A 27,901-nucleotide genomic window follows, 5' to 3' on the forward strand; every position below is an offset into this window, starting at 1 on the left:
CAACAGTGCTACGCTACAAACACCCAGAAGCAGTAGCATTTCTTTCACTCATGAGTCAGTGATTGGCAAATAAGGCCAGAAGACTCTCTGGGTCTTGGCTGGGCCCCCTCGCGTGTCCTGAGGTTGGCTGGCTGTCAGGTGGGACCGCTCAGCCCTGCTGCGTGTGTCTCAGATCCTTCCCGCAAGCCAGCCCCAGCACGTTCTCGTGGCTGCAGCAGGTGTGCGTGTGAGCATAAATCCCGAGCAGCTTCTCAGCTTCAGGTCGCATCGTTTCGCTAGGATGCCGTTAGCCAGAGCGCATCCCACAGGTGAGGCAGTGAGAGGGCGCTGTAAAATGTTAGGGCAAAGAGAGTGAATACAGTGGTGGGTGAAGAGCTGGGGCTGTTAATGCACTTAATCTGCCACAGATGGTATATTAAAAAAAAAGGAAGGAGGGCAACAGGATTGTACTTTTTTTTATTTTTAAACTATAATAGCTTTATTTTTACTTATTTTTTTGTTTGTTTTTTTAACATTTTTTATTGATTTATAATCATTTTACAATGTTGTGTCAAATTCCAGTGTTCAGCACAATTTTTCAGTTATTCATGGACATATACACACTCATTGTCACATTTTTTTCTCTGTGAGTTATCATAACATTTTGTGTATATTTCCCTGTGCTATACAGTGTAGTCTATTCTACAATTTTGAAATCCCAGTCTATCCCTTCCCACCCTCCACCCCCCTGGTAATCACAAGTCTGTATTCTCTGTCTGTGAGTCTATTTCTGTCCTTTATTTACGCTTTGTTTTTGTTTGTTTGTTTGTTTTTGTTTTTGTTTTTTAGATTCCACATATGAGCGATCTCATATGGTATTTTTCTTTCTCTTTCTGGCTTACTTCACTTAGAATGACATTCTCCAGGATTGTTGATGCTGATCACTGATAAGTTCCTGAAAAGAGAGATGGGAACAGATCCAGAAACACTGGTTTAAATCATACCAGGTTCTGCAATATTTTCTAGTTAGCTAGTTGGCATTATCTTAGACTAACAACTTGCTAATTGCTTTTAATTTCATATTAATGTAGTACTGAAATTTTCTATTTTTATAAAAATATCAATCACATTTATGTATTTATTGAATAATTGAATACCTGTTATATTTAAGATACTGCTTTAGGCGCAGTTGTGTTACCCCAAGTTTATATACAAGTTCATTAAGAAATTCAGGGAAAGCTTTTGTCCCTAATCGGCCAAGGATCTCATCTAAATCACATAGCAGTGCAAACTGTGGTCATTGGCTCCTGAAAAGAATTGGCTTTGTGCCCTTGATCTGACTATAATTTTCTTCATTCTATTCAACTAAAAATGTCAGTAGCTATCCCATTTCTCAGTACAAACTATTCTTTCCATTCTAGATGTTTTCTCTCGAGTTCCTGATTATCACAGTTTGCTCTCTAATAATCATGGTAACACTTGGTTTGCACCAGTGTGCTAATCTTTTACTGAAAAAGTAATTTTCCTAAAATTGGTTGCAGTAAATTGCAAATCTAGGATTCTAATCCAAGAGTATCAGATTTCAAAGTCTTGCTCTTAACCACTAGGCGGTTCTGCTCCTCCAGATAAATATACTGAATCATCAAAAGCAAGTCAGGAAAAATATCTGACTTAAAATCTCCCACTTAAGATTCTTCCAAGGCCTTTAAATTCATCAGTATCCTACCAAAGGGAAATTTTGCTCTTGAGATAAATTTGTCTTTTTAAAAACCCCAAAACCTGTACAACCTAACTCTTACAGAATTTGCCACCAAGATGAAGAATTTATTTCCTCACATTAGATCTCACGGTTAACTGGTAGACCATGTTCTCCTGGCTACATGCTGTGGCTCTTTTACATTTGACCCCCTTTAAGCCTGGAGATTCAAAATTAACTGTTGCATTACTTACCTGTCTACACAAATTATAGGAACAAACTAATTTGGTGAACATTGCATAAGCAAATATCTGCCATTGTTTATCCCCACATGTGAACCTTTTGATTTTAATTCTTGTTATTAGTACTAATATTAGCTTAGGTTTATTGACTCCTTACTGCGTGTCCAAACAGGCATTTTACATGCATTCTCTATGCTTTATTTACATAAAGTCATTTAGTAATCGCATTTCCCTTAAGATGTGGGTATTATATCTTCACTCCCCAGTTAAATTGAAGCTTAGAGGCTAAAGAATGTACACTCAGCAGGTGATTCGATTCAGGCTCCGAACTCCGAACTCCAAACTCAGGCTCTAGGAAGTCTCCCTCTGACCCAGTTTACTAAAATCCTCATCCCTAAAGACCTATTTCAAATGTTTTCCCCCCAGTTTCCCCACTGCTGGGATTAATCTATCCCTTCTCTGTAATTCCTCCAGCCTTAGTTATTCCTTTTATTTATATTTACTGCATGCTGCTTTTAATTCTGGTAACTTACAAATACTTTTCTCTCTGCCTCCTCACCAATCTGCAAAACCCTGGCGTGTCGCAACTACTTTATAAGTGGTATTTTCCGACCTGTCTTGATCATGCTAAAGTGTGTTTCCCGCAACGTGGCTAACTTAAAGTTTATTGTCTGTATGACAGAAATGAACCATCACATACCTCCAGTAATAAATAAAACAAGTTTAAATTATTAGAGTTGAATATATAAAAATCATTTTTGTTAAAATTAGAATTATCAGTAATCATTCAAATCACAAACGATAATTGTCTTTCCATGACCCACAGAAGATTTTTATCTTTTATACTTTCCAAATGCACATATTCTGTAAGATTCCGTTCAGGTGGTGGAGAGGGGCTCTATCTTGGGGTGTGTGAAATTACTGAAGCATTGAAAACAGGCTTAGATGTCTACACAATGCCCTTGTTCAGCCCTCACCTACCATCTAGGCTCCTGACTGGACAGAGACAGAGAGGCCTTACTTGGGATAAGTACCCCTCTCCTAGCTTCTTCCCCCTTCACCAAACTGCGCGGTGTTAAACTGAACCTTCGCGTTTGTAACTCCATATGGTTTCTAAAGCACGTTAATTGACTCTTGTTAGATCATCAGAAACACGTAAGTTAATCGGGAGATGTCATTTTTTTTCTTACAGACGAAGAAAATGAGGCTGAAGGAGGCTAAGGTTACTTGTCCAAGGTCGTAAGGCTGATTGTTAATATTGTCAGAACTGGAACCCAGGTCCCTACATTCTTTCCCCCAACTCGTTTCTCCCCAAAGTGCCGCTGTGTGCACTGCTGCTGAGCTTTCGTAAGAATCCTTGATAGAGATTTATAAAGCCACTTTATCAGAGGATTCAAATGCTGCTAATTCAGCTTTCTAATCATGATGTAAAGCAGCGAAGCCATGAAATAAAACTGATAAACCTGATAATAGAAAATTTTAAATGGATTCACGACAAAATCACTGTAAGCAGATACAGTGAACTAGGCAGGGTGAGGAGGGGAGTGGGATTGTAACTCACATAGACCACAGGATTAATCTTAAGTGCATATCAATGAGAAAAAGACCATCTCAACTGGCAAAGAACGACGAAAAGGAAATACAAATGGCTTCTAAGATATGAAAACAAGTTTAACCTTACTCAGAAGAAAAATGCAAATTAAACAATAGCATACCATTTTTTTAAGCTTCCATAAATTTTATTATATATTGTACGAGTGTGAGGGAAGGGAGATACATTCATACATCGTTAGAGTGTAAAATGGTACACAGTCTATGAAGGAAATTTTGGAAGGAAGATGTACTTGCACACATACTTGAAGAGACACATAAGAATATTCAATACATTGGTATTTTAAGCAAAAGATTGGAATAGCCCAAAAGTTTATCAGTCGAAGACTGGCAAAGTCAATGATAACATATGCATAGAATGGAATCCTCTGTAGCTAAAGAATCAAGTATTCATTGTACAAGTACGAAACACTCCAAAATATACAAGTGAGATATGGAACGGTATACAGAATTGTGTAGGGGAAAAGGAGGTATTTGAAACACAGATATATATATCAATGTAAAGGGACTATCTCGAAGAATTGCTCCTAGAAGAAGGACTCGGAGCACTGAGAGACTTCATTGTATAACATTTTGTAATGATTGATCTTTTAATTTTGCAGACTTATTACCATTGTTTAAAAAATCCATCAAGAAAACTTGAGAAATATTTATTAATCTTTCACTTGGTACAAATATATAATTATATGACAGGTGTCTAGCATTAAACTTAACAAGTTTGGTCAAAATTTTAATTTCCAGATATAAAGGGGTATTTGTTCAAAATTCCTCTAGGTTGCAAATTCTTTGAAAGCATGGACTGTATCTTTCTCATCTTTGTAACCCAAAAGTGCTTTCTGATGGGTACTCAATAAATGTTAAATAATTTGGTGTAGAAAATGGAAATGAAAAGTGCTCTGGTAAGTAGTAGATTATAATTAGGGATCCAAGTTCTTGTATTTGTCCACATACGTGTGGTTAGGACGCTCTGAGAAAGAGCAGCTTATTTAAGTCTATTTCCCTCTACCTTAGCTTCCCTATCTTTTAAAAAGCAGTAGGGAGTGACTAGAAAGTTCCCTCTAATGCTACTCCAGTGCCTCTGGTTCTCGCACTTCGAGAGAGCTCCATTCTGTTCTCAGGGTTCTGTAGATCAGAAGTGCCCAGACTTCAATACCAACTAGTTGTCTTTTTGTAGATATATATTTATGAGGGAGTAAACATGTTAGTCTGTTTATTGGTACTAACGTTTAACTCTTTTTCTTAACTGGTATTTTCTTCCGATGCATGTCGTTTTGTGCATCCCTGGAGTCTGTGTTCCTAAATTTAGAGCACACCCTCTGGAAAAGTCACTTTAAAAAATTGTCTTTAAAGTACTGAAAAGAACAATAATGTAGTTATTGAGTATTATTCTCTGATGAATACACTTTTGTCAATCAGAGAGCAAACAGAAAACAGTTATTTTTATCACCATGATTTGTTGTTCCATGCCATCATTTCTTATTTTGGAGTTTGACACCTGTTAGTTATCTACCGAGCTATCTCAATTAATTTCATTGTATTTTTATAGTTTGCCTTAGGGTTTCTCGAAGAAGTATACAAACTTTTTTGTTTTGAAAATACAAATAATAAAAATACGAAGACTAGCAGTTCCTTGGAGGAAGAAAAACATTAATGTTATTAATTGTATCTCAAGGTTTGGGCTTTTTTTAAGTGATTACTTTTTTTTTTAATGTGAATTTGTTTTATTGAGTTATCGTCCGTTTATACTGTTGTGAAGTTTACTTTTTGATGAGTAATCTTATAAGCTACCTGTCGTTTTATTTCCTATCTGTTTACAAAAGTTGAAATCATGTCATTTCAGTAGAACTGGGATGGTTTGTCTGCAGAGGACTCAGTGAAAAACATGATAGTTGCTAACAGGGTAATGTTCGATCTTGTAAAGTGGCTTAACAGGTTAAATCTCTCTGGGTTATTGAATGGCAAGTGAGTCAGTTGCTTGAAGTTGCAAGGAGGGATCAGGAGAATGCTACTACTTAAGTCTGGATGCTGCTGTCATTTACCAGCTCGAACAAGTTGCTTAAAAACTACCCAGCTCAGCTTCCTCTTTACTAATGGGAAGAATCGTTGACCTGTGGTTGGAGAAAGCTTAGGAAGGATGCAGCCCAACCAATCAGTTAAGTGTCAAATGAGCTAATGTATAGCAAGCTATTAAATGGTTTCTAACCATAAGGATTCACACTGGAAAATGTGAAATGAGTATCATCAGTATTACTTAAGATGGGATTACGTGTGCATTGCACGTGGTGGCTCGCTGCCCTGTGGACTCTGTGATTCTAGAGGAGGTTCTCAGAGAGCTGGTAGACAGGCATAAGGGGAAGAGCAAGGACTGTGTTCCAGTTCCAGCCCCGTGTCTTGACTTCATTTGTACTTCAACTCTCTGCGACTCACTTTTATCGTTTCTTATGCGCTTAAGCATGCCAACCTTGCTTGGTTGTTACGATGTTTAAGTAAGATAAGACATGTAATGTGCCTAGAATATAGTCGGCATTCAATAAATTGCTTCTTGTCTTGAAGTGACTCTGATCCTGGCTGGTTAAAGGAAAAGTTAAAAGAGTTTAATCCAGCCAAGCTCAGTAGGTAAGATATGCTTTCTGATGTACACTGATAAAAGCCATACATGCTGTTTCTGTCCTGTGGTATCTGAGTGGCCTCACCATTATCTGTATTGTATTCAGTTCAGTGAGGCAGGAGCTAAAAACAACAAACTCTTGTACTTTCAGGATCATAAATGCTGTATCTACTCTAATATTTTGAGGTCCAAGCACTAGAACTGAATTTTCTTTTACAAGGTTGATAATTTCTTTGAAATTAAAGTAAAACTAAAGTGATTTACACTTTTTTTTTTCCAGCATGCTACAAGTGAAAACTGATGAGAAACTGAATTTGTCTGATGGGAATACAGCAAGTTGCCCTTTGAGCCCCGTTAAGATGTGCCTTAATCGTCCCACTGAATGGAATCTGAATTTGACAGCAGCATCTCTAGCGAGCTGTACAGTCCAAAACCAAAATCTCAAACGTGAAGAGAAATAGATTGCAGTTCTTCTTGCACTGTCCTTACTCTGTATGCCAATATTCTTTCTGCTGATAAGCATTCATCATTGATTTTGAAAGATTTCTAATCCTGTGATTTGTCTATATATTAAATCATTAGCATTAATCATTTTGATTATATTCTTTGTACTTTTTTTTTTTTACATGTTTTACACCAGACCATTGTGGAATTTTGCAGAACAAATGGATTTTGATGTTTCTCTTTTTAACAGTATTTTGTGAATTTTTTACGCCGTAAGTTGAAATAATTTTCCCTAGTTTTCCGTGCCCAAAGCTTAATATATAACGCATTGTGAGATATAGAAGGCTAGCAGTGTGAGGATTTGTGACGATAACCTGGCCCATGAGCAGTCGTGTAACAGGTGGATACCAACTACCTCGAAGCAAATTGGTCAAAGGCAAAGGTATCTCTTTGAAGTGTAACTCTTTCAAAGTTATATATGTATAGAAAGATTGATCATAGTTTATCATGAAGTAGCATGTTGCCATTCATGTGAAAATCTGAGCTCATCAGTTATTTGTTTTTAAACCTGCAGTCTGTGGGCTTTAAGAGCAATGGCACAATTGCATGTTTACTATTCAGCAAATCTGTGCCTCTTTTACAGACAAGAATGCTGTTTGGTTTCTGTAAATTATCAGTTTTGAGTGAAAAATGGTAAATGGATTTATATATATTGATTTTATTGTATTTTAGCCATTTATTTTAAAGTGTAAAGGGATGTCTTAAAATCAGGATAATATTCCTTAATAGTGCAAAAGCATAGCTTCATCATTAGCTTATGTGATTGTGTCTAAAACTTGAATAGTAAGAATACTCAAAGTTTGGTGCTTAAATTTATTTTTCCTGTGCCAGAGAAAGAATGCTCTGGTATGGTGTTCCATGTAAGTATGTAAGAACCTGGCTCCTTCCCCTCAGATAGCCTGGCTGTGGGTTAAATGGGATTTAGTTCGCTGTGTTTCTGAAGACTTTTACTTATGGCACATTTTGTGTACCTTGAAAGTCCTTATTTCTCCTTACCTGCCCCAGCCCCCAAATTATTTTTACAAAGACAGGGATTTAACAAAAAAAAGACTTACATAAGGAATTTGAAGCACAGGAAAAGACACAGAGCCAACAGAATGAAAAACAATCATCTATTTTCCATTGTTTTATATCACCACATCTGCCTTTTCCTTTTTGCTTAATAAGCATTCTTACTTTGTAGCCTTCAGACTCCTTTTGTATTTCTAAGTTTTATAAAGCACATATACGTATGTAATGTAGCAATTTGGTTCAAAAAAGCACAGCAATCTTACTTTGGCTCCATCTTAGAATATCACCTTAAATAAATGGCCTCTGGTCAATAAACCTAAAAAAGCACAATTACTATTAAAACAGATCCAATGTTAGGGTATTTCTATTCTGTATAATAAAGAGAAAGACGATTATCAGAGGGATAATAAAAGGTGTTTTGTTGGGTGTTGTAGAAGGAAAGAGGACTGATTTCCCACAGCGTAGGTTTCCTAAGTCAGGCAAGTGCCGATTTCAGAAAGTGGACAGTAAAGAAATAGTGCTCATAAATTAGTATGTAGTGGGCTTCCTGCCACATCTTTTCCCAGTTTTTTTATTATCTACAATAAATATTTTATGCCAAAAACATAGAAAACTCCATGATTAATATGTAAATATGAACATCTCTGTAGCCCAGGAAACAACGTAAGCAAAGTAGGGCTCTCATACGCAGCTATTTTAGGAAAAAAAATTACCCATGCAGGTAGCATTACCAAAATGTTTTTAGTGTCAGAATCACAAAATTATCAAAATGGTACCTATTGAACTCGGATGCTGGATACCTTGGTTCATTATACTGGTCTTTTCCTGGAAGTAAGCTCCTTTCTAGCCAGTTTGTGGTACTTCATTTTACTCTTAAGGTGTTGTAAAATGTGTTCCGAGATGTTTTTAATCTGTGTGGGATCTGCCACATCTAAGTTAAAACCTTGTCAAATGCAAGCCCCCAGCTAGTTACACTTAAAACTTGTCCGTAACTCCATGATTTTAAGGCATCGCCTGGGAAGGCTGGTTGAAAAGCAGGGTGCTGGCCCGCCACAGACTGATTCACGCCGGGACTGACGCAGACAGCCTGCGGAGCACTGACAGATGCTGTCTTAATGCTTCAGTACAGGCCAAGGGACATGGAATCACCCAGCAGGAAGAGCTCTACAAGACATCAGACTTTTTCTAATTTTCATACAAGGGTAACTTTATTAAAGCAAACAACTGAACATAATTTTAAAGGACATTTTTCAAAGGAGTCCACCTCCATCATCTCTTCTAACTTTCATCTTCACTGAGGAATTGTGCAAGGTTAAGTTTACTTTTTTCTAGTGCTGCTGTTTTGGCTCGTCTTGGTAATCTCATCTTCATTTCTGATTCTGGCTCTGGAACTTCATGATCACTAAACAGATGTTGAAAATACACCAATTTAAATACAAGCTTTAAAACCAGTTTATTTATAAATAAAACTGTTTTTGTTTCTGACTGTCTATCAGTGTATGATTGATATCCCGATTCCACTAAGCTTAAAACTAAAATCTTAAAACCAAACAAACCTGACTGGCTATCCAGCAAAGTGAGTCATGGAGAATCTAGCTAATTTCGTTTTGTATCTACTGGAACCTGGTGTTATACAGAAAAAAAAGACAAAAATCCAAACTTCTATAAGGAAGCTTACAAACAAATAAGGACCATAACAACTACCCAAGAGTTTTGGGGGGAACTCAAGAAGTGGGAAAAAAAAGTTCTGTTTATTTAAGCAATAAATTCCTAAAACACTGTAAATAGCAAGTTTCCCCAAAAGGTATTTTAAATTTAGTCAAAACTTAAAATTATATACTAAAAATATATATACTGTACCAATGAATGAATGAATGAATACCAGACAGCTGTAACCATTCAGCTTCCTACAGGAGCTTATTGGCAGAAACCAAAAATAACACTATACTACTAATATTGTCCAAATTACAGGCAGAATTATTCTACCATTATACATGTAGAGAACCCAAATCTAAACCTCAGTAATTTGCTAATTCAAGATCAGAGAAATCACACATACATTACCTTGTAACTAGAGGAATATATGGAAAAACAATTTGGAAGAAGGTATTACAAAAATGACTACCTAGTACTAAAGGCCATGCCCATGGACAGGAAAAGCACACAAGCCGTAAGAAGTCAAGTGCTCCAGGGCACGTTATCTAGAAAGCTCTCACCGTTGTCACAGATTATCTTGTTGCATATGGAGCTGCTCTCTTTCACAGTTAAAGCAAACTACAATTTTTTTTTACTTCTATATAAATTAAAAAAACATATCCTACACATGCATGGCATACCTTTCAGAGTCAGCCTCAGCAGTCTGACGTCTCCTGTTCATTCTAGCTGAAGCTGTCACTTTTCTCCGTCCTTAAAGACAATATAATTCATTATCAAACTGTATTATCAGTTGCTCATTTAAAAATCTATTTTCTGTGCTACTCAAATCCTTTATTTTCCCTCTTCAACACATTTCCTTCTATTTCCTCGCCACCTTTATATAAATTATTAACACCACAGAGAAAACGAACCCAAGTAAGATTAAAATTTTACTAATTTCTTTTGTAAGCTCTGATAATAGGCAAAGGAGTATATGGAAACTGAGTTATAAGGAGGCAAATTTTTGTTAATTTGGGGGAAAGGAGCATGTGAAAAACATGTTAAAGAAAGTACCTCTATGACACAAACTGTATGAAGAAACCAATGAAAATTAATGTTAGATGTGTTAACCCTGCAAAACAGGTCCTAAAGAAACAGAACTTTAATCAGTAAGGTAATGACTTGTAAAATATTCAAACATATACATGGTCAATATAAATGTATGTTCTAAAACACTTCAGTATAAAGATTAAAGCCTTTATATACTGGAGGGGTTACAAAAATTCTACTTGCTAGAAATTTAAAAGGGTAAGAAGCAAAGTTTGGCCCGTGATGCTCCTCATTTATGAGAAATAAAACAGCACATATAATTAAAGTCTGAGCTACTAAAAAAAAAAGTGGAATTCTCTTGGTATATCTGACTAAAAGCAATCTGATCAAAACCAAATTATTCAGTATGATCATTTGGTTGAAATTTATATACCCTATTCAGGTGACACTTTTTGTTTTCTTCCAACTTTGCATATTTGCTTGTAAACTTCTAAGACAGTTATCCCCAGGAAAACATTAAACAATGTGGGACTAAACAACATGGGATGAATGTGGAACAATATCCAGCAATTAGCATTTAAATAACTGATTGGCTACAAAACAGTATTATGGCCAGATTCCATCTAGGAAAAAATTATGTCTCCAGAGAAAAGAGCCTCAAAAATATTTTTTCAAGAAGTAAAATAATGGCTCATGGGTGGAATTACTCGCATTCTTTATATTAGTCTCCTTGGGTGTATATTCTGATTCTCCTGTAATATGCATGCATTGTTTTGTAATAAGAAAACAATAAAACAATAAAAAGATCTTAAATTTCAGACATTTTTCTAAGTCTAGTGATCTCCTAAAATCAACATTTATTCCAACAAATCTCCTATTGTTGGATATCCCTTGGGAAATAAATTACGCTGGGAAAAAGGAAAACAGAAGCCCGGAAAAATACTAGGAGGGCAAAAGAGACAAAAAATGCTTAATCATCTGCAGGACAGAACAGAAGTAAGTGATAATATATAAAATTATCATTGATCATTTGATAATAACAATCTTAATTTAACACTAATCTTCCTTTGCAACATGATCTTTTGCATCATATTTCTTTCAGTCAAAAGCACTTGGAGCAACACTGATATTACTGTCTTTTAGACGCAAAGCAAAACCTAGTATCAGCTAAAACAAATCAAAAAGAAAGTTAAGGACACCTAAGACATCACAAAATCTTTATCCCTAAGGAAACAAAGTATTTCATTGGAAAACAAAACTGAACAGTTTTATTAGAAAGTTAGTCAATTCATACGCTACCTCTGTTAGTCTTTTGCTGAGTGGATTTCGTTCGGGTTGTTTTTACATCCTTAACAGGAGTTATATATACTTCTTTATTCTTTTCTATTAAAGGAAATAGCATAACAATGTAAATTAAAAATAGCTTCGTGAAATATTTTAAGTGATCAATTTTTCATAAAACAAATGACAACCAGTCCCAATACTAGCTATTGAAAATTTTTCATAAATCCATGTTCCAAAATATGTGCACACTGGACAATAAGCACGCAAAACTCCTAAGAACACAGTATGCATGGTCATGTGGTAAGAAATGTACCCAAAAAACTATAAAAGTATAATAAACACTTATCAGTAATATACTTTCCCAGGGGGTTAATTAGAAAAACTTCTTTCATTTCTGATATCCAATCACATGTAGAGGAGGAACACAGTGTGTCTCAGTAAAGATGAAAAGGACAGTCTCACAAACACTCGGGTCACCATGCTGTCACCACCTTCACTGTGAAAAGCAGCCGTAGGTGCGCCGTCACCCTGCGCTGCTACCACCTGGTCACCATGCTCTTTATTTTCCTTTTCTAACTGAATCTTGATTTTCTCCAAAGCTCTCAGACACGTTCTATCTTTTACTTGCTGTAATAGAAAACATTTTTTTAATGCAGCATTTTCTAATCTTCTTTCAAAAAAGCTATATACTGATAAAGATGTTTAAAAATATTCTAAAAGTTCTAGTAAATTTATGAAGGAAATATTTACCTCAAATGAGCAAAGTCACAATGTGCTAATATATGTATAAATATTAATAAAACTATGTAAACTCTACTTTGATAAAAATATACACACATTAAGAGGAACTAGAAACTACTTGCCTCCAGAATCTCATTCAACAGAACCAGAAGATCTTTAGCAAGATGGCTACTGAGTTCTAAAGAACTCAAGGCTTTCGTATAGACTCGAATTTCTGGTGAATATGGACACGTTAGAATCTCATTGCAAATTTTTATAGCCAGGTTGTCATGCACGGTTAAGGCCTAGAAAATCAAGAGAAAAATCCTTGTAAATTGAAATGATATGATTCCAATACAGCTTACACATCAGACATTTCCAACTATCTTGCCATAGTTCCAAATACATAATGTCTAAAACCAAATTAACATATTCCTCCCCAAACACGTTCCCCTTCTTGTAGCAGATGCTGTGGTACAGGGCCTAGGTCCACCCCCTTTACTACTGGACCATTCATTCTCCAGGCTACAGAGTTTTGGAGGCTAGAGTTCCCAGATACAGAACTGATCCAGGCTGAGGACAATGATCTTGCTCTGTGCAAGGTCACACCTCCTCCCCAAGGGTTAGTCCACATTCAGCAACTGGTAGATACACAGGTACAACAGCCTAGCCCTTTCTCAACTCTGGACAAAGCAAAGGACTGTCCCAATTTCAGAACATCCTGTGAGATGAGCTAGAACCTTAAGACTACATGACAGTTCAACTTCTTCCTCTGCCCAACCTGTTTCCTCCACTCCTACAAGACGCTGATCATGAGCATATGCCCTAATGTCCACAGCTTCTCTGAGGTCTTCTGTCACCCACACTTAGGACCTCAGAGTTATCTTGGATTCCTCCATCTCCCTTGCCTCACAAAGCTCTATCTTCTAGGCTTTTGTACCCGCAACTTTTTTCTATGTCAATTTCTGCTATTTTTTCTTTCTGCTTTCACTACTACTTCCTTTTACTCTTTTTCTGTAAATGTTTATCTCCTAATTATACAGATTTTTAACTGCTTTATTTATTAATATTCTCTTTCTATTCCTCTTACCAAATCACCTCACCTAATAACACTGACCACCAAATCAACCTTCCTAATAAGTAACTTTCATTCCATTAACCCTTTCATATACACCATGCAAACAGGATCAACTCCAAATTCCCTATCCTAATGTTCTGCCCTAAGAGCCCATTCAGGATCCTCAGCTGGAATGATTTTTCCCGTAGTTCCCCAACATGACTTGGACAACCAGCTACATTTAATCACCTTTACTAAAAGTCTTTTTCTCTCTTCAAATCACTCCCCAAATCCCAACAAGGCCTAAGTAAATTTTACTGGGTGAGTTTTAGAACTAATAATGCTGTACTCATCACCCCTCCCACGTGAACCCTGCCATCTTCTGGAGTGCTAAAGTGCTTTGTAGCTGTATCACTGACCCTTACTGTATTTTGCTTTAATATCATTTGTAATCTTCTTTCCAGTGATATGTAACATAATAACTTGAATGAAGTATGCAGCCACTAAAAATCAATTAAAACAGAAGACCAGTACTTTCAACTTAATCAGTTGGCATCTAAAATCATTAATAACACATTAATTTTCAATATGGTGAATGTCTGATCAGGTGATATTAAAGGGTTAAAAACCAGCTTACATTTAATTTGTGGGAGAGTATGCACTCAATTTATCTTCTTTGTATTAAAAACAAGACTAAGCTTAAGATGAGTTTCATTCTTTGAATTCTCCTTCTATCAGAAACATAGCAGGTAAACCAACAATTGAGGACTCAATGAGTCCTACATAACAGTTCATTATTCAGAATGATTAACAGCCAGTGGTAGGTGAGGAGCAGACAATAAGGATGATGAATTTTGGTAACTTCTTTTCAGCAGCAAAAATGTTAGCATTGATTACTTCTGTTTTTATATGACGATCTCCCCATTTCCCAAAAGATCTTTTTTAAGTATAGCTGACCAACAGTATTACATTAGTTTCAAATGTACAAGAGAGTGACTGAATATTTTTATAGATTATGCTCCATTTAAAGTTATTATAAAATATGGGCTGTATTCTCCTATGCTGTAGAATATATCCTCCTTGCTTATTTATTTTTTACATAGCAGTTTGTACCTCTTAACCCCCATCTCTATCTTGTCCCTCCCCTCTTCTGACTCCCCACCGGTAACCCCTAGTTTGTTCTCTGTATCTGTGTTTTTATTATATTCATTCATTTTACTTTTTAGAATCTACATATAAGTGATAAAGTATTTATCTTTCTCTGTCTGGCTTATTTCACAAAGCATAATACCCTCTAGGTCTACCCATGTAGCTGCAAAAGATCTGTGTTTCTTGTTTACTTTGTTATGTGCCACCATATAAACCAGAAACCTAAGATCAACATGTAGCTTCTCTCTGTTTCAAAGAATCTATGCGAGGGATTATTTTACCAAAACAACAGTAACCTGCATGCAGGGTACCATCCTTACCATCCATACACAGGCTAACACACTCACCCACCTGATAATCTTGGGAATCCTTGGCCTGAGGATTTAATCCACTTGGTCTTGTCAAATCTACAAGTAACTCAGCAACATTAGTGATATCTATTTCAGCTAAAGGAGAAGATGCCGGGGCATTAGCCAGTGTTTGTAGAGTTGGAAGAAAGGCTTCTTCAAAACATTCCTGATTAGTCCTATTGAAAAATAATTTGAAGTATGTTAGCAAGAAAAAGCATGATTCTTAAAAAAGCAAAACAAAATAAACAAAAAACCCCATTATATATCAAATTCACCCCATCAAGATGGAGTACATGTTTAGGAAAGAACAAAATAATTCAGGTAGGTAGAATCTAATAAGTTCTCATTTCCTTACTTACCACTGGAAGAAAAGAGTTAACAAACTAGATATGAGTCATGGGGAGCCTGAACTTAAGTCAGATTTTGATTTATCAGTATGACTATATACCTGTTTGCATAAGCAAACATGGGGAAGAACACGCCTAAGCAGTGTCGGAGTCGAACATCCTCCTCAGTCACAGGGTTATACCACAACAAGACAAGGCGAGAGAGAAGCCTGCTGCTGACCAGAAGCCCGGAGAACATCAGCTTGGCTAGTCCTTCTGCAGCTCCTGTCCTGAGTTCAGACACCTAATAAAAATGACTTTCGTTAAAAGAAATTTTTTATTTGTACTTCCTTTTTAATTAAGCTTTACACTGTAGCCTGTCCTATGGTATTTTTACATAAATTACCCAAAATCACTCATGATATTAGTAATTTTTTAAAGGCACATACAAAGATTTTGTTTCCCCCTATTAGGTTTAGGCTAACATGACAAATTACTAGTCTAGCTATGAAACTTCAATTCCCTTTAAATTCTTTAGAAGAACCAAAATATCTCATAATATTGTAAAACCAGAAATCAAAACAATATATATTAAACACTATCATGGTGCTAAGATATAGAAAGCCGTCAGCAATGGTCTCTGCTATCAGAGAAGGCCTAGAAATGAAAGCTCCAGAGGCGAGAGTGGCAATGTGTGTGAATGAGGGGTAAAATGTGAACAGAAGGTGAACAAGTGGGAAAAGGCATTCTGAGAAAGAGTAACCAAAACAAACCTAGAGAAGAAAATGGGAAAGAAGATGTAGTGGTATTCAAATGGAGGTACAGGTATAAATGAGTGGTAGTTAAAAATACTGGTTATTGACAGAGAATTAAATCCAAGCCTCTGCTTCCTAGTTGCGTGACCCAGTCCTATATATATATTACTTAATTTCTTTGTATTAGCCTCAGTTTTTTTCATATACAAAAAGGAGATATTAAAGGGGTATACTTTCAGTTATAAGATTCTAAGTTCTATTATATGTAAAGGAAGGGAGGGAGGGAGGAAGGAAAAATAAGTTCCTGAGACCTAATGTAAAACATGGTGATTATAGCTGATCACTATTATATCACTGAAATTTGCTGAGAGTAGAACTTAAATTTTCTCACTTAAAAAAAAAAGATAAATATATGAGGATGCATTAATCATCTAGTTGAGACCAGGAGCAGGGACAGAATCCTAGAAACAACAAAAAAAGAGTTAATATATGACCCAGAAATCTCATTTCTAGAAATACACCCCCAAAGAACTGAAAACAGCTACTCAGACAAACACATCTTATAGCATCACTAGTCACAATAGTCAAAGGGTGGAAACAGCCCAAATATCCTTCAAGGGATGAATGGCTATATACATAAAATGGAATACTGTTCAGCAGTAAAACGGAATGAAGTACTGACATAAGCCACAACATAAATGAGCCTTGAAAACAAGCTAAGTGAAAGAAAGCAGACACAGGGTCACACACTTTATGATTCCACTTATACGAAATATCCAGAAGAGATAGATCCATAGAGACAAAATGCACACTGGTGGTTGTCAGGGGCTAGAAAATCTACAGCAACTGCCTAATGGGTAGTTTCCTTTTGGTATGAGGAAAATGTCTTAAAAATTAGATAGAAGCAGTGGTTGAACTATCTTGTTCATGTACTGTCAATGAATTGCTCACTCTAAAATTGTTAGTTTATGCTATGTCAATTTCACCTGAATAAAAAAATTTAGAATTTAAATGTTTATATATGGTATAAAAATGTAGTTCATGACAACCTTAAGGAAAGAGATTAATCACACACTGTATTTTAGAACTTCCACTTACCTAATGTTAAAATTATTTTAGATTATTTAAGACTCCTGGGGAAAAAACTTTTAAGTCATAGATCACAAAGACAGAGAAAAAAAAGATGAAAAAGTAACAACACCCCAATAGTCATTTCATGCTTGTTTACATGTCAATTCTCTATACATGTAATCTGATAGTAAGAAATGAGGTATATCAGAAGGGAAAGTAGGATTTAATTATGATATTCAAAAGGCAAACTGTTTAAATGTTGGCCAACATGAATTTCAGCCTAAAAATATACACAGTATAAATATACACATGCTGAAAATGACATTTCATAATAATAGGGCTACGATTATTTCTTACCTCGCTATCTAAGAAATCAGAAAGTAGTCTCAAAACATTCTTGGCTGTAGCAGACTCTTCTTCAGATTCTTCTGACTCTTGCTCTTCATCAGTGTTTATTTCTGTCCCTTCATTTTGAAGGGCTTTGATTTTTTTAGTTTTGAATGGTTCAAATCCAAATGTCATCAGCTGGTCAAAGATTGCCTTTAAAGCACTTATTTTTATTGTCACATCATCAATTTGCAAAACCTAAATTGAAACATCCCCCACCAAAAGTAAATTAAGTATACTTTTATTCTGTTTACACCACATGAAATTAACAAATATCTTATTCTTAGTCTAATTTCAACAACAGTAGCAGGTTTACGTAATATTTCTCAAAACAATTAAAATCTTCATTTTAAAGTTGCAGTTTTTATTTATTTGTACCATAACATTTAGTTTTATTTCCTTCAGAAAAAGTTCATCTTCAGTCAAAAATATTCCTGAACTAGAGTCAAGCTGAATTATATTATTTGTCCCTTTCATATATTTAAAATGTACATGTTCAATTATGATTTTGTCATTTTTTAAGATCTAGAAAAACTGTTCAATATATTATAATTGTTAGGGGCCATCTATCAAGACAAAAACATTGCATTCTAACTGATGAAAAACATTCATCAGAACATCAGTATTCCTCTAGGTTATGAAGTTTCATTAAAGATAAATTTTTCTTATTAGCTCAATATATTCAGATTTCATTAACAGTGAATTCAGCTTTGAATGAACTGAACTCCTTTATAAAAGGAAGTGAACCATAAAACCTAGCAGTTTTTATGTGTCTATCCTGAGTTAAGAAAACTGAATTCCTACATATCAAATTTCAAAGCTATGGAAAAAAAGTTGAATATTTCTCTTACGAAGAGATGTATCATATTCTAACTTAAATTTTGGTAATTGACAAACTACTTGGCTATATAGCTTAGCCTTTAGAATAAATAAAAATCACCTTCAAGTTGGTCAAATTAAAGAATGAAGAAAAATGGCTCAAAATTACAAAACTTCGAAGGAAATTTCAAGACACATCTATTTCACATTTTCTTATAGCAAAACTTGCATATCCACCAAAGTCAAATGCTTATTTATGAGAAGGTACTGTCATGACTATTCTCTACAAATTCTAAACATGCTACTCTCTCAAGAGCATCTTGGTTTTTCACGCCCTGCCCAGTCCCTTACTGGATAGCATTAGTTCTCAATACTGGATATTTATTTTCTTATAGCAAAACTTGCATATCCACCAAAGTCAAATGCTTATTTATGAGAAGGTACTGTCATGACTATTCTCTACAAATTCTAAACATGCTACTCTCTCAAGAGCATCTTGGTTTTTCACGCCCTGCCCAGTCCCTTACTGGATAGCAATAGTTCTCAATACTGGATATTTATTTAAGAAAGATTTTAAAATGAAATAATTTCCCTCTCCTCCCTTTCCAACAAATATGTATATATTTCTTAAATCAATTTTTATTACTGAAACTGGATTAAAAAAAGAACTGATTTCTTACTCCTCCAAAATACAGCTCTTTTCCCTTCATCTAAAATCTTTCAATGATAGTCGTGAAAATATCTTTATAAAGATAATTCAATAACCATTCAGTGGTTAACTTCTGTTGATTGTGAAACCCTTTGAGGACCTGATAAAAGCTTAAAACTCTACTCAAGAATAACATACAAAACAGGCAAAATTCCACATAAAATTTATTTTACTGCATTTGTATATAGTATCTTTCACAAAAATTTTTAATTTACAAAATTATATCTATCTTTTTCAGACATTCTGAAAAAAAGTTCAGAGATAAAAGTTGCTTAAAGTTAAAAAAAAAAAGGAAAGGTAAACTTTAATTTTTAAAAATTTTAATTCCATGACAAAGCTGCTATTGACTGTTTTGATCTGAAAGAAGGTACAATTATGGTTTGGTCTTGAACATTCATTTATCTTTCACATGAACTTGATTTTGACAATTCCTTTTCATTACAGAAAATTCTACAGGAGCAGAGAGTATCAAAGCTCCTACAGCTTTCTCTGTCAAGTGGGGGATGAGTTAGTACTAAATCACTTCCCAGTGCTCTAGGACACTCTCAAGCACTAAATTCTTATTACATTTCTTCTGTCTGAAATGACCAAAATACTTATTACTGACGTTATGTCAACAAAAATTAAAAATATCAAAATCCACATTTCGTCTTTAAAGGTCACGTGAACTTACATATTTTTGGAAAGAGTTCTACAGTATTTCTTTTGCTGTAGAACTAGAAATTCTGCACAGTTGTCTACCTCCAATCTCCTCCGTCAAGACTTCTAACTTGATTACAACAACTTACAATTTTTCAGAAGCATTCATAATGGTATATAGGGCTTCGTAAGGAATGTTTCACCCCGTTTTTAGAGCCCAAAACACTTCTACACTTAGTAAACTAGAAATAAATGAACTCTTCACTATCAAATGTTCTAGTAAGATTTTTCTTTCATTTAAAAAAAAAGTAATGACCAAGGGTCAGCCTAGCAGTTCACAATCCATCCTCTAGAAAACCAGGAAACTGAAATAGAGAACCCACTGTTTTAATTTCTTAGCAAAAAAAAAAAAAAAAAGAAGACTCTCTGAAAATGTAGGATTTTATTTCCTAGGCATCTATAAAGCCAATAAATTTCACAATAGTAAACGACTCCTTTTCGAATTAGTAGCAGAATCACTGATGCTAATACTTGGCTGATATAAGAAGAAATAACTCTGTATAACATAGGAAGATTCATTCTACATCTTGATGAATGAAGCAAAACCAGATGTATGGTGAAGCACTCTGAATGATTCACCTGAATTAAGTACCAAGATTTTTCTTCAGTTTGAAAAGAACACATACACCATCTTAAAGATAATAGTTTACATTCCAAGTTTCCAAAAAGATCTCAAAATAACAGAAAATGTTCTTTGATAACAAGCATGGGATGATAAATACAAAAAAAAACAGCATTAGGAATTTAATCCTTGCACATTAAATGAATTGATTAGATGCCAAGGAAATTAAAACCCTGAAATTCCTAAAGATTGTCTTTTGACAAAAGTATGGTTTTAATTTTCTTCCTTTGACACAAGCCACAAGCAGTTTGACCATTTCCAAAACACATGACTACCAAGTTCTCTCTAATTGTGTATTCTCTTTTTCTTGGCAATGTCATAAGCAACACTAAAGGATGCTTCATTAATGTTGGGAGAAAAATCAGCTATTGGTTGACTTCAGTCTTTTAAAATAATCTTCATGAAAATGATAATCCATGTCACATGTTATTTTCAAGGCGAACACACAAAGCACTCCCATCTGCCTGTTGGTAGTTCACACTACAACTCCTTGCAGGTTTTTTATCCTATCACATTTGGCAACACCAAGATGCTACACAAATCACATTGTCTTTTTACATGGGGAAGTGAGGGGAGGTTTATTTTCCAATTAAAGCTAGGCCCAAATGTTAAAAACAGACAGCCAAAGAAGTTAAAAGGTCAAATGCATCCCCCGGGGCACCAGATTTAACCCCCCTTGTCTACCAGTAGCACTCTAGCAGCTCTTCTCTCTTCCCTATATTGTCAGTTTTTTCCTTTCAAATGGGTCATTCTCCTTAGGATACAAACATGCTATAATTTTCTCCATCTTAAGAAACATTCAAACAAAACCAAAAGACTTTTCTTTTTACCCCATATTTCTCTTGCTACCACTCCAATTCTCTGTTACTCCTAACAAAATAAAATCGTGAAAGAGCAGTCTACACTGGCTGTCTCCAATTCCTCTCCCTTAATTCTCACTTCAGCTCACTCCACGAGGCTTTGCCCTCCACATAAACTATTCGCATGAAAGTCACCAAACACTTCCTTACTTGCCTAAAATGGTCCACTGTGAATCCTTATCAACTTGTCACCAGCATTAGACAGTTGGGTCATCCTAGTTTCTTGAAAAATCATCTTCATTTGCCTTCTAGGACATCATACTCTCTCCTTACTGTCAACTTCACCTTAGTCTTTACTGCTTCTTCTTCAACCCCCTTACTTTTAATGTTGCCTGAGCCCCAGGGAACTACAAAGTTGAGATCTCTTCTCAATCTATAATCATTTGTCAGGTAACATCCAGTCTCTAGGCACTGGATACTATTATAGAATAAACTTCTAGATTCATCTCCCCAGCCTGGGCTTCTCTCCTATCTCCAAACTCAGATACAAATGCCTATTCAATATATCCACTTGAACCTCAAACTTCAAACTTACCATGCCCCAAACTGGACTCCTATTTCACCCACCTGCCATAAAACCTATCCCTCTGTTTCCCCCTCACAGGAAAGAGCAGTTCCATCTTTTCTGTTATTCTGGACAAAATCCTCAGTTTTATTCCACTTCCTTCTCTCACATGCCACATCAGACTCCTCAGCAAATTCTACAGACATCATCTCCAAATTTATATTACCACTTCTCATGACTCCCATAAGCACAACACTGGTCCAAGTCACCATGATCTCTTTCCTGGATTATTGTAGTATCTTCCTTATGTAGGACCTTCTCTGCTTTCGAATGTGTATCCCTATAGTTAATATTAGGGATCTGCAAACTATGACTCATTGGCCAAATCCTGTCTGCTGCCTGTTTTATACTGCCTCCAAGGGAAGAACAGTTGTACATTTTTAAATGGTTAAAAAATAACATCTCATCATATGCTAAAATTATATGAAATTCAAATTTCAGGGTCCATAAATAAAGCTTTATTGAACTACAATCATTCTTATTCGTTTATGTATCATCTATGGATGTTTTCACACTATCACAGCAGAGATGTAGTTCAGACAGACCATATGGTCTAAAGTCCGTATTTTACTCTCTAGCCCTTTATAGAAAAGGTTTCCCAACCCTTGGTCTACACCAACATTTCATCCAGTCAGATTATAAAAATCCTCTACTCAAAATTTTCCCATTCCTTCCCATCTCATTCGCTGTGAAAGCTACATCTTTACAGACTGTAAGTCTCTAGAAGACATGGTTGTTCTGCTGTCTGCAAACCCATTCTCCTACTAGTCTCCCTTTGCCCAGTCTGACCTAGCCATATGAGCTCCTGCTCCTTGAACACAAGAAGCAGAGGCCTACTGCAGGGCCCCATCCCCGCTCTTCCCTCTCTTTGGAAACGTCTTACCAAGATATCTACATGGCTCGTTCTCATTTCCCTCTGGTAATGGCTCAAATTTTGACTTATTAGTAAGGTCTTTCTCAAACTGCTCCCTCTCCCTATTCCCAGTCCTCATTCCCCTTCTCTGCTTTATCTTTTTTCTGTCTGACATACTATATATTGTTCATTTTTCATCATATGTTTCTTCTTCTAAAATGTAAGCTCTCTTAGGACAGCAACTTTTGGTTTTTTCATTACCTATCTTATTTTTTTTTCTAAGTCTAGAATAATGCTGGGCATTTAATATGCATTCAATAAATATCTGCTACATAATTAATCTTAAAAATACCTTAAATAACTGACATTTCATCTTTTGTCTACAAAGAAGTTTTAATAAAAAAATCAAAAGATAAAAATCAAGTCCCTAAAAGTCATCCATAATTATCATCATTGTCAGTAAGCCCTGGAATAGATTAAATTTATAATACTGGCATTATCACCATAGATTTATTTAAGGCAGTAGAATCAAGATTTTATCAAAAGATAAATCCTACCTGCAATAGTAATACAAAATGTTTACTTGCAAAATCCTGATTCTGTAGTCCACAGCATCCCAAGCACAAAACAGCCAGATTTCTTACTATAGGATGAACACTTATTATTCCAGGAAGAATCTAAAATGAATTAGAAATTAAAATAATTTTGATCAGGACAAGATATTTATAATAGTATATTAAAAAGTTGGTTAAAATGATAATTTCCATATATTTCACAGATCTACTTCATTTCTACATTGTTTATTAACTCAAAGAAGTTAATTTCTGGTTTAAAAAAAGGTAATATTAAATTACTAAAACAGAAGAACAGAGCAAAATACACTCTGATCATGAGATACCTTCCCTCCATCCGCCAAAACTGACTCAATGGTTTCCCAATGCCCTCAGAAAAGATGAAAATCCTTAACATGACATATCATATACCCCATTGTGCAGTCCTTCCCAGTATTATCTTATACCATGCTATCCCTTGCTCTTTGCTTATTCAGTTGATCTGATTTCAATGCCTCTTATTCAATGCTGTCCACAAGAAGTATAATGCAAGTAACATGTCATTTTAAATATTCTAGTAGCCACATTATAAAGTAAAAAGAAACAGGTGAAACTAATTTTAATATATTTTATTTTACTCAGTATAAATAAAACATCAATGCAACATGTAGTCAATATTTAAAAGCTGAGATAATTTACATTCTGTTGTTTGTACTAAGTCTTTGAATCCAACATATTTTTACATTTCTAGGACATCTTAGTTTGGACCAGTTTTTAATAGCCACAGGTTTGTAATATCCACATGTGGCTGATGGCTACCATATTGGAGAGAGTGGGTCTAGATCATTCGTCCCTCTAAATATCTACTCAAATATCAGCTCAAGGACACCTTCCATGAACAAATGAAATCCCACTATCATAAGTTCACATATGACCATACAGCTCTTCTTCATAGCAATCATCAATGACTTAAGCTTTCCTTTTTTGATTGATATCCCTCCTCACCTGACCAGAGGATCCACAAGGGCAGTCTACATGTATTTTGTATACCATGTATAGTCTATCCCCAACATTGAGAATACAGTAGATATTCAATAAATATTTGTTCACTTAAAATTTATGATTTGTATTTAAAGTACAGTAATTTCATTAAAATATTATAACTCCTCTATCTAAATATCTTACTCATTTACATCCCTCTAAAATCATTATGACTATTCAATTTTGTATTCTTTCTTCCCTGGGTACTGCATGTTTTCCCACATATATTTAAGTCTTCATATGTATTACAATTGTGTAATTATTAATTATCATAATTTATCATTCTCTTGCAATAGGACCAGACATAAAGCACAAAAGCAGAACTTTAAAAGCATCACTTTTCACTACAGACATCTGCTTCATTAAAAATAAAACTGAATTCTAATAGTTTAATAGATCCAGCTTTAAATAGCTCTAGACTGTTGTGAACAGTAATTAGTCCTCTTTACTACATTTAGAAACTCATGACAACCCAAGGAACTAGATTTTAGATCATAGTCTTTGGCTGTTTTCCACTAATCCCAAGTAAAAACAATTTGGAGAGAATCCAGGAAGAGTTTAGATACATTCAGTATTTGCTAAGTTGCACTATTAAAAAAAATATTCTAAAGCTGCATGTCTAATACTGTAGCCACTGACCACAAGTGGCTACTGAACACTGGAAATGTGACTAGTCCAGACTGAGATGTGCTTTAAGACTTAGTATGAAGAACAGAATGTAAAATATCTCAGTAGTTTTAAAACTGAGTAAAAGATGAAATCATAATATTGGGGGTATATGAGTTAAATATATTAAAATAAATTTCATGTGTTCCTTTTTAATTTTTTAAACGTGGCAACTAGAAAATTTAAAGTTACATGTGGTTTGCATTGTATTTCTACCAGACAATGTTGTTCTAGAGGCTTTCAGTATTTATGCCCCTCTGGTCAGTTAAATGGAGATTATCTATGAAGGGTTACTTTAGTAAAAACTCTTTTAAATATATAGTAACAAACAAATTCCTTTCACAGGGCTTAAAATGTAATCTTATAGTCCTTCTATGTTAGGAAGATTCTGGTACATAAGTATTCTTGATGTGTCTACTTCCTCTTACCATTCAAAAAATGAAGATATCCTGCATCTCTTTCCAGCATAAAATAATTTTTTCAAAGTTTCTTAAGGAATAATTATAACTTATATACCAGCTCCTTTACATGCATTATCTTAATTTAATCCTCACAATATGAAGCAGCCACTATATATATATGTATGTGTATATACTATATATATATATATTTTTTTTTTTTACCATTTATATTTATCAGATGTTAAAAATGGTCTTTTCATTCTTATGAACTCCAAAGAATATTATTACTTATAAAAAGAGGAAGGACTGGGCTAAAATAAAGCCTCAAAGGGCACCAAACATACCAAGGATTCAATGATGCCATTCATGGTTGCACCTATACCTGCTGAAGTAGACATCTGCTTCAACAGTTCATGGCACAAAATAAGACACTTTTGTAGCGTTTCAGCATCATTCTAAAATGGAACACAAAATATTCAGCATTAGTAAGAATATCTTCCATCTGTCCCTTGAATGTTTGCTTTTCAGGGCTTTTTGTCTAAGCCATGGTGTCTCTATATACATTCCCTGCACAACCTTATCCAGCCATACAACTCCATTTACTATTTATGAGCTAGTCCAACTATTTTCTAAGTTTCAGATTCATATATACAACTGCCATAACTGACATTTCCCTCTTGTATGTTCCACAGGCTTCTTAATGTCTAGAAGTCTATCAAATACAACTGTTAAAAAAGACAGCTGAAAGCTTTAAACGTTGCTAGGTATATAACTTTAGTATTTCATTTCAATAAGAAAATTTCTAAAAACAAAAGAGTAATTAAACTTTAAAAAATATGTGTATGATGGTATTGTTACCATAGAAATTATTTTCCCAACATCAGAAAGGTCATGAGTCTTCCATACACAAGGGAAAGATGCATTTTCCTTTTCTAAACCATTCAAGACAAAAACAAACAGAAGGAAACCACTGGAAGGCAAGTTTCCCTGGCAAGGAAGAAAGACTTTAGATTCCAGAGATTTGCATGACAAGGGAGCAAATCAACTAAAGTCCTAGCTACAATAATTAAAGTTCAATGAAGTCTTTCACAGTCCAAAATAAAAAGGAACAGGCAGAAAAATATTATTTTCATATTAATTCATGGTACTGTTAAAAATCTCTCCGAAGTGAATATATTCTGGTAGCTAAGTTAAGAAAACAAGGTTCAGTTGAGATGATTACTAACAGCAGAAAATTAATGTGAAAAAGTTATCTATACCTTCTCTATGTGGACTTCTTTAATTTCAAGTTGCTCTGTCTCTTTCAGTAGGTTTATTTTGGCATCTTCTAATGCTTTTATTTCTTCTTTTAATTCTGATGCTTGATTAAAATCCTGTAAGGCAATGCAATTTTCCAAAGCTTCTTTTGCCTCAATAAGTTTAACTTTTATTTCCGCCATCTAAGAAAAGATATAAATTGTGGAAACATCAAACAAAAACTATTAATATGAAAATATAGCGAACTAAAGAGTATTATTTAACATCTCAAATGTCCAGACGTTAAGCAGTCAGGCACGTACAAAGTTGCAGTCTTCCTGAAACAGAGATTGGCAAATCTTTCAGACTGACACAGCCTGATAACATTGTAGATACTCTTGTAGTTTAATAGTTAATCAATAATTGACTTTGTGGGGACAATTTTGAAAATGTACAACAAGGCGAAATAAAAGACTTGCATAATTACATTATATTCAAGCATTTCTTTAATTTAGAAGAGAGTTACCTTGAGTTCTTTCTTTCTTGCATCAGCTGGATCATTATTAGCACCAACATTAAGAATGGGTGCCCGAATCTCTGAGATAATTTCTGTAACCTGATAAGTTACAATTCAGAATACAAGCTTTAATACGTGTTATATAACAGAAAATGCCATCAAACTGCTTTGTAAAACTCCAAGCAGTATCCATAATCTCTTGAAAAATAGAGCAAAATATACAAGCAAAAGAGGCACACATTCTATTTGTTAGACAATTTTAGAAGGAAAAAAAAAGACCAAACAATACATATGACTAAAACCCCTAATATGGTAAACAAGCACACGAACACAAAATAAATTCTCTCATTTAGTGCTTGAAACAGAAAACAAAAAAGCATCTAATCTTAGGCAGCATAAAACTAAAATTTCCTGCCTAAAATCCTCAACTTCCTCCCTTGTTCAGCTCCAATGAGAGTTAAATATAATTAGAATACTCTTTTATTCTTCCTTTGGGTATACAATGCATAAATAATGACCGCAAACTAAACACATTCCTTTCAGAGCCACTGGGCATTGGAGTTGGCCAATTCAGGAAAATGAAAGATACCTTAAGCAGATGCTGGATAACCACTAACTGAGAATGCTGTAGAAGGGATTTAAGTCTATGTATAAGGAAAGGCTCGAAAAGACAACCTCTGAACTAACTTGCAATACCAAGACTAAATGATTTTAAGAAAATCAATGATAACAGGTATTTCTTTTTAGGCTACTCTCGAGAATATAACAGTTGAATAAAGTAATATAATAGACAATATTTATCTCTGTATTTACCAAGGACTTTATGAACATTATTTCATTGGACAGTGAAAGGTAGGTTTTGTTGTTATTCTTATTTTGCAGACAGGTAAAAATTCTAAATTAAATATGTTGGGCAAAGTCACAAAA

General features: G+C 34.8%; 2 protein-coding genes across 6 annotated transcripts in view; one reads left to right on the top strand and one right to left on the bottom strand.

The window, feature by feature from the left end:
* The window catches only part of LCORL (ligand dependent nuclear receptor corepressor like), a 154,797-nt gene extending 145,656 nt beyond the window's left edge, over nt 1-9,141 (top strand). For 3 of the 4 annotated variants that reach the window (XM_074349841.1, XM_074349868.1, XM_074349894.1), the window contains one exon: nt 6,417-6,577. In XM_074349841.1, coding sequence (XP_074205942.1) covers nt 6,417-6,430 — 14 coding nt within the window. In that variant the 3' untranslated portion in view covers nt 6,431-6,577. Of the gene's footprint in view, nt 1-6,416 lie in introns of all 4 variants that reach the window. The other variant, XM_074349880.1, reaches the window with a different exon arrangement.
* The window catches only part of NCAPG (non-SMC condensin I complex subunit G), a 36,736-nt gene continuing 17,750 nt past the window's right edge, over nt 8,916-27,901 (bottom strand). For both annotated transcript variants that reach the window (XM_045508727.2, XM_010973021.3), the window contains 12 exons: nt 26,984-27,073; nt 26,481-26,660; nt 25,566-25,676; nt 23,120-23,239; nt 17,406-17,633; nt 15,345-15,526; nt 14,898-15,072; nt 12,484-12,645; nt 12,112-12,247; nt 11,636-11,719; nt 9,988-10,057; nt 8,916-9,053 (listed from right to left, as the gene is read on the bottom strand). In XM_045508727.2, the coding sequence (XP_045364683.2) occupies nt 8,930-9,053; nt 9,988-10,057; nt 11,636-11,719; nt 12,112-12,247; nt 12,484-12,645; nt 14,898-15,072; nt 15,345-15,526; nt 17,406-17,633; nt 23,120-23,239; nt 25,566-25,676; nt 26,481-26,660; nt 26,984-27,073 (1,662 nt within the window). In that variant the 3' untranslated portion in view covers nt 8,916-8,929. The remainder of the gene's footprint in view (nt 9,054-9,987; nt 10,058-11,635; nt 11,720-12,111; nt 12,248-12,483; nt 12,646-14,897; nt 15,073-15,344; nt 15,527-17,405; nt 17,634-23,119; nt 23,240-25,565; nt 25,677-26,480; nt 26,661-26,983; nt 27,074-27,901) is intronic.

This window comes from Camelus bactrianus, chromosome 2, assembly GCF_048773025.1.
Source record: "Camelus bactrianus isolate YW-2024 breed Bactrian camel chromosome 2, ASM4877302v1, whole genome shotgun sequence".
NCBI lineage: Eukaryota > Metazoa > Chordata > Mammalia > Artiodactyla > Camelidae > Camelus > Camelus bactrianus.